Source organism: Harpegnathos saltator, unplaced genomic scaffold (assembly GCF_003227715.2).
Source record: "Harpegnathos saltator strain DR-91 unplaced genomic scaffold, Hsal_v8.6 scaffold384, whole genome shotgun sequence".
NCBI classification, from domain to species: Eukaryota; Metazoa; Arthropoda; class Insecta; order Hymenoptera; family Formicidae; genus Harpegnathos; species Harpegnathos saltator.
In genome coordinates, this window is record NW_020230188.1 from 578,074 (window position 1) to 587,481 (window position 9,408).

The 9,408-nt window shown below is 52.2% G+C and overlaps 1 protein-coding gene across 1 annotated transcript; it reads left to right on the forward strand.

Annotated features, from left to right (window-relative positions):
• Window positions 1-2,295: 2,295 nt before the first annotated feature.
• Window positions 2,296-9,286, forward strand: LOC105188700 (cytochrome P450 307a1). The gene is made up of 3 exons (XM_011150294.3): window positions 2,296-3,456; window positions 6,608-7,399; window positions 7,588-9,286. Exons 1-3 carry the CDS (start codon window positions 3,057-3,059, stop codon window positions 7,914-7,916), a joined length of 1,521 nt encoding a protein of 506 aa, XP_011148596.1. The 5' UTR covers window positions 2,296-3,056; the 3' UTR covers window positions 7,917-9,286.
• Window positions 9,287-9,408: the final 122 nt, after the last annotated feature.

Genomic DNA, 9,408 nt, shown 5'->3' on the forward strand with positions numbered 1-9,408 from the left:
AGCGCTGCACTGACCGGAGGGGGAGGGGGTGTGCGTGAGCGTGTGCGTGTGTCGACCGCGGCCCCCGGGGCCCGCGGGAGAACTTGAGCTCGGGGGAAGGGGACATTTACGCACCACCACAACTCATGCCTTATTCATTAATTCTCGAACGAATTCGAGAGGTGTACTTTTCTGCTCTCTTCCTCGTCCGAAGAACGAATCTGTCTCCTCACCCTCCCCCCTCTCTCTCTCTCTCTCTCTCTCTCTCTCTCTCTCTCTTTCTGCTTCTCCCCCCGCGAATTTGATTGATATTTCCTCTGGACACGACATCGCCGAGCAACGCACCGTCGATGGGGACAGATCCCACCCTGATCTTATTCCGCAAGTTGTTCCGTTTGGGACGGGAACGTATCGCGGCAGCTTTCTTCGGCTCGTCTGCCTCGAATAGGACCGACCTCGATTATATATTTTTGCCGCACATTTTCTGATGGTTCTGGTTGGACGTGTACAACACACACGCACTCGAGCTCATCGATAATTCCGAAAGGAGAGACTCAAGGATCGATAAGATCTCTCTGTTCGTTTCCCGTCTAAACTATATTTACGACGGTAAACTAAATTAACATGAAACGAGAGGAAGACATTAGAATTGTACATTTCACTTCCTTCTCGACGAACGGTACGCATTCGCATAGTTGTCGCACCGTTACATAACGCCATTCAACATCCTGCTGAGACGAATTTCGGATTCAAGATCGGCCGATCGATTTTTGCGATGCGCGATGAGAGTGCGTACAGTCAGAAAAGTCTGATCGCTTCTCCAGACGTAAACAAAGTCTGGCCGCTCCAAACAACTGTTACAAAACAGTAACTTTTTCCTAGAACGGCGGCACCGTTATATACGCATAATAATGCATAAATTTCCTCGCGTCGCGCGCGAGGAACCGAGAGACGACTGCAAATACATAAATCCCGGCTAAATTGCGCGCGCGCGCGACACGAAATTTTGTCCTTTGCGAACGACAGCGGCGAATAATTGTACATACTTGCACAACGCGATAAGCAATAATTTCATTCGTATGACCGGGACAATTTTGCCGCACCAAGCGATTCTCTCGATTCTCCGCCTCTCCTCTCCTCTCTGCTGCTGCACCTCTTCTTCCTACTTGAAGAACGCTGGAAGAAGAAGAGGAGGAGAATCACGGATCTGCTCCTTTCATTTTTCCTCTCGATGCATCCCGATGCGCGTGCATAATCCATCTTCTTGCGTTCCGCGCGCGCGCGCGCGCGACTCCTCTCGTCCGAAAGCGTCACCAAAGCCGGTGTCATGTCAAGCCGCTGTCGGCCGCTCCTCGCGAAAAACGAAGCTTCGTTCTCCGTCCACGTCCACGTCCGGTTCGGGACCGGCCCGGTGTCCCGATGTGTCCCTGCGGCGCGGTTGTACCAAAAGCGAAATTAAGCGAATCGACCAGCTGTCTCGCCTCGCGAGAGCGAGTACATTCGAGTGCGTCGGAATAATAGCGCGGCGGGTATGTCGAGAGTCCCGACGCAGCTGCGGAGAGTCGCACCGCCGCCAGCGTGCTCGCACACACCACCTCCTCGCTGCCAGAAAACCCGATGGCACTTTAAGGAGAGAAGTCAAGGGCAAGAAGCGTCCCTTCGTTTGCCCGGTCTGGGTCCTACCGGCGACTCCTCTCCCCACCCTCTCCTCTTCCACCCGCCCCTACCACCTGCGGGTTGCTCCCTGCTCCACCGCCTGCGGCTCCCTTTTTCCCTTCCTCCCTTCCTCTCGCCCTTTCTCCCTCCCTCCCTCCCTCCCTCCCTCCCTCCCTCCCTCCCCCCTTTCTCCCCACACCGACGACGACGACGACGACGACGACGACGACGACGGGCTCGCGATCATCCCTCCGCCGCGTCCGCTTCCTCCGGCCCTTCGTCCTCTGCGCTGTGGGCCGCGAAGAGTCCTGTCGACTCGTGCGCGAGTGTGAGAGTACATCTCTCCTCAGGTTTTCTTGAAATTTGTCTCCGTTGAAGCAGCAGCAGCAGCAGCAGCAGCAGCAGCAGCAGCAGTAGCAGCAGTAGCAGCAACAGCAGCAGCAGGAGCAGCAGCAGCAGCAGCAGCAGCAGCAGCAGCAGCAGCAGCAGCAGCAACAGCAGAGGCAGAGGGGTACTCTCTCGCGACCCGTACGAGAGTGTCCACCTCCTTCTCTTTCTCCTCTTCCTGCACCTCCTCTTCCTCCTCCTCCTCCTCCTCCTCCTGTTCCTCCTCCTCCTCTTCCTCCACCGCCTCCTCCTCCTTCTTCTCTTCCTCCTCCTGCTGCCCACTTCGTCTCAACACGAATCCATATGTATGGGGTTGAGGCGCACAGCCGACGCAAATGTGCTGACTACATTACGCCGACTATATAAGATAGCCGGGCAACCATCCTATCCCCACAGACCGAGCCAGATCGGCGAACCGTTCACAGACGGTCCACCACGAGGAGCTTGCGTCCCGATCGGCCACGAGACGTCATTTACACCGATACAACCCGTCCGCGCCGGAGATATCACACAGCCGACATCCCCGTCGCTCTTTTTTCGGAGGTCTGGCGAGATCTGGCGCACTGCTGTCGTTAACGTTCATAGGAAAGTGAACGAGCGATTGCTCGGGGTTAGGTGACGCGAGCAACGGCGAGGTGAAAACGGGCTCCTGTCGCGTCTCATCAAGCCAAATACAGCCGATACAGCCACGTGTCTCGGTCTGAGAGAGATATCACTCGCAGAGGGGATTTAAATCTCCAGTCGCCCCGAAATCGAGAGAGAGAGAGAGAGAGAGAGAGAGAGTCGAGAATACTCTCGCAGCGAGCGACCTGTCTGGCGAAATTTTTAAGACCGCCGCGGCACATCTCCGGAGACGCAATCGGAAAGAAGAGGAAAGTGAAAGAGAGAAAGAGCAGAGCGAAGTGGAAAAAGAAGAAGAGGAAGAAGAAGAAGAAGAAGAAGAAGAAGAAGAAGAAGAGCGGAAAGAAGAAAGAAGAGCAGAAGAAGAAGCAAGAGGGCCTCTTCAGTGAAGAAAGCTGTGATTGTGCCGAAGGATGATCTCTATCAGCCTCACCACGTGCTTCCTGTTGGCCTTTACTCTAGTAGCCTTGATCTTGGTGCTGATAGACCAGAGAAGATCGAAGAAGGCGCTAAAGAGCAAGTTGTACGACGGCGAGGAGTCCGTCCTGACGGATCCACCCGGACCCAAGCCCTGGCCAATTTTGGGCTCCCTTCACATTTTGGGGCGCTACGATGTGCCTTACAAGGCGTTCGCCGACCTCGCCAAAACCTACAACAGTCAGGTGGTCAAGCTCCAGTTGGGCTCCGTGCCTTGCGTCGTCGTCAACGGTTTGGAGAACATCAAGGAGGTTTTGATCGCCAAAGGTCAATACTTTGACTCGAGACCGAACTTTGTCAGATACCATCTTCTCTTCTGTGGCAACAAGGAGAACTGTAAGAAGCTTTCTTGTTTTCTTCTTTTCAATTTCTCTCTTCAATTTCCCTCGCGATCTCGATCTAGAGTCTCTCTCTCTCTCTCTCTATCAAATTGTTTCTAACTTCGAGTCGCAGAATTTATCTATGACGCAGAAATATATGCATTCGTACGCAGAATGTCCTCCCTCCCAGGCGTTTCAGCGTTCAGCGACGTAACAGTGCCAGTACGCTCTATGGGTAGAAATAAAAATGTAATGGCACAAATTCATGTAGAAACTTTATACAGAGATAAAAATTTTACGACAAAAGCGTGACACATTTGAAATGGAAACGGCAACGGATTTGCTCTCATTATTGATACAGTATTGCGGAGTAAGAATAAATCAAAGATATTTATCCAATCCGATCGTATACATAATGTCGCTTGTTAGCTAAGGTCGTGGAAAGTGATCAATATTTATAACTATCGGTACATTGTATAACTTCACCTCGAGATTTTATAACACACAATTTCTGCATATGAGATTTCTCAGCGACGAGAGACACGGCCAACGTCCCAGGATGAAATATTTCTGGCAAAAGTGCCGTCACGCATTTTCGTCACAAACTTTCTACAACTTTGTCATGACTGTGGAGTACAAAGCCTTCCAGGATTTTTTTCTTATTTTTACCCACAGACGTGTGTCGCGTTAACTGTGTCGCGTTAAAGTCTCGGAGTCTCGGAGTCGAACAACGCGAATGTCCCAATAAATTATATTACAACCGTGCTCGCGCACGCGCGCGCGAGCGCAGCTGCATGCGCAGCCCTTTAAACGCTGCGAGACACAACAGAGAGCTGAAATCGCTCGCGAGGGAAAGCCAACGGATACACACAATGTTACAATCTACATCCAAAGTAGTCGACCTAGAGCGGTCAGCCGCCGCCTCAGCGGCTATTTATCAAAACAAAGCTTTCAAAGATCGTCGTCGTAGCTTGTCGTCGTGGCGTCGGGTATCGCGCATTAACGGAATAATTAACGAATAATAATTGAGAACAGCTCGTTGGTGGTAGTAAACACTTTCAGATCGCGCCCGTCGAAATCGACACCGATTACGCTCGCGCAACCGCGAGCACGAATTAGGTCTACATTCGCCGACAGATCACAAACGCGTACTCTCTCGTCGCTTTGGGTCACGGTTAGCCGTTCGAGTGTGTGCGCCTCGTCGATCGCGCGCGGCCGCGGCCGCGGCAGCGAAAGAAATTCCGGGTGATTATGATTTATCGTCCAGACCGTGAATCACACACACACACACACACACACACACACACACAGATCCGACCGAAACGCGGCCCGAGCTGCTCATTAGCGTCTCGTCTTTAGGGCTGCTTCAAATTCGCTACTCCCATGCTAACGACCTTGCTGCATACGCGCGCGCGCGCGCGCGCGCGACACGTGAGCGACGTAGGCGCTGGATGGACGCACGCATGCACATACAAACGCGTATACACCTTGCTGCGTAACGCACGCGATTTACTCGTCGCTCCTTCCTCGTGCGCTTTCGCCTCCTCCGTCCGGCGCGAGCGTCCGAAACTCGTGCTAAGGTCAACGCAGAAGCGGTACCAAGTGCAGGCGGAAAGGTCACGGTACCACTTTCACGCGTTCCTGGCTCACCCGGCAGTCGGCAAACAGGATCAAGGCTGATCCACCAGAATTGCCGCCGCCGCCGCCGCCGCCGCCGCCGCCGCCGCCGCCGCCGTCGCTGCCGTTGTTGTTGTGTTTCACGAACCAAGACGATCGCTCTAACCCTTTCCATCGCGCGCTCGTGTCCATTACGACGGAATATTTTCTTTTCACGTGCACGTCACGGCGCGGCGCGGCTCCTACAGTCGCTTCTAGAACGTTTCTCCGCTTGTTACACAGAGTGAACAACACTAATTACACAATCCCATGATCTTTTACGTCATGCGGCATAATTAATTGAAGGTGATAAATCGCGGTCGCGTATCATATTTACGTACGATCTCTCTCTCTCTCTCTCTCTCTCTCTCTCTCTCTCTCTCTCCCCCTCTCTCTCTCTCTCTCTCCCTCCCTCCCTCCCTCTCTCTCTCTCCCGATGATGAAAATATTCCCCGCGGGTAATCGGTGTCGGCCGATCGTTCGTTTTCAACCGTGACATTTCCCGCGAGCTCTCCATCTTTTTAATCTCTAGCATTTTTTATTGTGTCATCATCCTCGTTTGAGGATATCACATTGCTGAGATTAATTGCTGAGTCTTGCAATTTAAACGATTAGAAAAGCAGTCCCATCTCTCTCTCTCGAGAGAGATAATTAACCCTCTCGCGCCGCTCGAGCTGCTCACGTTCGCTGGATCGTCGCGCTCTGCCGCGGGAAGGCCGCTCTTCAGGTTCTCTCGGCAGCGCTCTGCGCAGGCCGCGAGAAACCGGGTCACTTCCTGTTGCCGTCTCCTCTCGCGTGTGCAAAGTCGCCGCTTCGATTTCATATCGAGCGCGCTTGCCGCTCGGCGATCGCTCCTCTGCCGAATCCGCTGGACAATGCGCGATGTCTCATCGTCGTCGCGTCGTATTTCCGCGTGCGTGTTACATACCAAGGTGCGAAAAGAAGGCCGAGTGCGCGCAAGAGCGGAGGGGGTGCGTACGACGGCAAATTTTTTTCTCTCGCGGAACGCACCGCACACGGATGTTAACAAGGTCAAGTTTAACGCCGTTCGTTTTCTCAATTCGGTCATTTGAGCCGCGATGCGGTCAGCATCGCGACATCCCGACGTCAGCTGATCTCATCTTGAATCATTACAAATTGCGTCGCGACGAACAACGAGAGATCAGAGTCGACGATATCAAAATAATTCTCAAAATACCATATCTGCACTGATGAATATAATTAGTCGAATTAATTAATGTCGAAAATAACACGGTCCTCGTCGTCGATGATTATCTTGCGGATACACAGCTGCCGCAGCTACAATTCCGCGCACCAAAGCGCGGTTGTGTGTTGTTTAGACAAATCTTTTTCAGTAGTAAACTAATTTCGAAGATTATACATATATATATATATATACATTCTTCGAAATTAGTTTACTGTATATGTATAATATATATTAGAATTTAATGGTAAGACTGCAAGAGCAATTTAATCGATTGCCCTCTCCTTCTCCTTTTTTGTTTTCGCAGCATTGGCATTCTGCAACTGGTCAGATGTCCAGAAAACACGAAGGGAAATGCTGCGAGCGCACACTTTCCCGCGCGCCTTTACCACGCGGTACAACCAGCTGAACGGCATCATCACCGCCGAGTTGGATTCCTTGGTTAATCACCTGGCCGCCACCTCGGGCAACGCGTTACACGCCAAGCCGCTGATCCTGCACACGTGCGCGAACGTCTTCGTCAAGTACTTCTGCTCGCGGCGCTTCGGCCTGGAGTACTCCCCCTTCCGCGGGATGATCGAGAACTTCGACAAGGTGTTCTACGAGGTGAACCAGGGTTACGCTGCCGACTTCATGCCGTTCCTCATGCCGTTACACTCGAGGAACATGTCGAGGATGGCCAACTGGAGTCATGAGATCAGAAAGTTTGTGGAGACGGACATCATCAGCAGCCGCTTGAGCGACTGGAAGTCAACGATACCCGAGGAGGACTACGTGGACTGCCTGATCAACCACGTGAAGACCGACGCCGAGCCGAAAATGAACTGGGACGTGGCAATGTTCGCACTCGAGGACATTATCGGCGGTCACTCGGCAGTCGGCAATCTCCTCGTCAAGATCTTGGGCTACCTGGTCACCCGACCGCACGTACAGAAAACGGCACAGGCGGAGATCGATCGGGTCGAGGCTTCGGGCAGGTTCGTCGGTTTGGAGAACAGGGGAAACATGCCGTACACGGAAGCCATCATTCTCGAGGCGATCAGGCTGATCGCGAGCCCGATCGTGCCGCACGTCGCCAACCAGGACAGTTCCGTAGCTGGTGAGTAGATTTCTCTCCTCTTCCCTTTCGCTCAGCTTTCGGTGCAGCACCGGGACGCGATGCTTTGCTTTCTCGAGTGGCATGTAGCTTCCGTCGCGTGTCGGTCGGCTCGTCGCACGTCGATCTTCGCGCGATTTGCGGCGCTTCGGACAATTCGGATCTCACACCAGGTGTCTCTTTCGTTCCAGGCTACAAGATCGAGAAGGACACGTTCATCTTCTTGAACAATTACGACCTAAACATGTCGGACGAGCTGTGGAGCTCCCCGGAAGAGTTCATGCCGGAGAGATTCGTGCAGAACGGCAGACTCCAGAAGCCGGAGCACTTCCTGCCGTTTGGTGGCGGCCGGAGGTCCTGCATGGGCTACAAGATGGTCCAGTACATCAGCTTCTCGACGATAGCCACCCTGTTGAAGAACTTTAACATACTGCCGGCGGAGAAGGAGAAGTACAAGGTCCCTATTGGCAATCTCGCGCTACCCGAGAGCACCTTTGGCTTTCGCTTCGAGAGACGGTAGGGTGGAGGAAACGCGCGAGACGACCATGATGAAGGCGGATCCGGTCGGATCAACGACGTCGTAAACGCGACTTTGTCTCTCACTCTCTCTCTCTCTCTCTCTCTCTCCCTCTCTCTCTCTCTCTCTCTCTCTCTCTCTCTCTCTCTCTCTCTCTTCAACGAACGCTCGATCACACCCGACGTCCGACTCGACCGTGAGAGCTGAGCTCGACGACGAAGAACCAGCAACGATTCGCGGGTCGATCATCGGTCAATCCGATGTCAATCGAGCGACGGACCATCGTCCTGCGCGTCGTACGGAGCTCTCCGTCTCGCCGTTGCGACGCGCAGCGGAGGACTAGCAGCTAAGAAGAGGCTCTTCGAATCCAACGAAACGCTTTACTGACATTAGGGAGGACTGTATACAGGCTGAACAGGTGGCAAGTATTCGATCTCCGGCGCCAACAGAGCTTTACTGACATTACTAGATCGTTAAGCTAGCTAATTCGCAAGTATTCGATCGTACCCTCGATGGGTAAGTCCTAGGTGCGGAAACGTATGCGTGCAGAGACGAGTCTCAAGGGGTGCTGCTCGAGTTGCTTGCACAAACGAAAGTCGAAGACGCTCTACGTGACACACGTTTCTTTCTTCCGTAATCGCTCTGCGCGGGATCCTCGTAAAGCGATTACTACGTAAAGCGACAAGTAACAATTGCTCCAGTTACTTGACGAATGTGGTCCTTGGTGGTTGGTGCAATTTCAAGCTGAAACTCCCTCTCGAGAGATCGCCTCAGCATTCTTGTACATATTGATCGATTGGAGAATCACAGCGACAGACGATCGGGATCGGTCGCGTCGCGTAAGCCATTCACGACGATGTCCTCGCTGAATCGGCAAAGATTGGTGACCATTGAGCCTCGAGCGCGGACTGTTTTAGAAAAATTGTCACGCCCTGTCTGGCGATCGCTATCTGGCGACTGCTCTCTCGTCCGTAAGACGAGAACGCTCTCGCGCGTTGATGTTCCGACAAAAGAGATATCGCGCACTGAAGAGCACTAAGATCAGGTCCAAGCGCGATCTTTGATCGATAAAATTGATATTTGAGGATAATCGAGGTAAAAGTAAACTGACGGGTAGAACGCGATTAATGGGACTACCCGGCCATTTCTTCCAATTAAAACGTGTGTCACATAGTAGCTAAAGTTAATTTCGTCGTTATAACGCATATTTTATTAATCAACCGCACTGAAGGGCGCGCGCCTATTGTACACTCCAAGATCCTCTCTCGCGGAAAAGTAGATTGTGAAACTTTGAAACGAGAGCACGCAGGAACACACATTTTTGACTCGGAGAGATTGAAGATTTTATCGTTAATTCTCTGTATGATAGAGACGCGAGTAATTCGTATATATATATATATATATATATATATATATGTATAGTGTTAATACACGTTCTCAGATAGATAATATCGCGCTCTTGTTTCTTCTTCTTCTTCTTCTTCTTCTTCTTCTT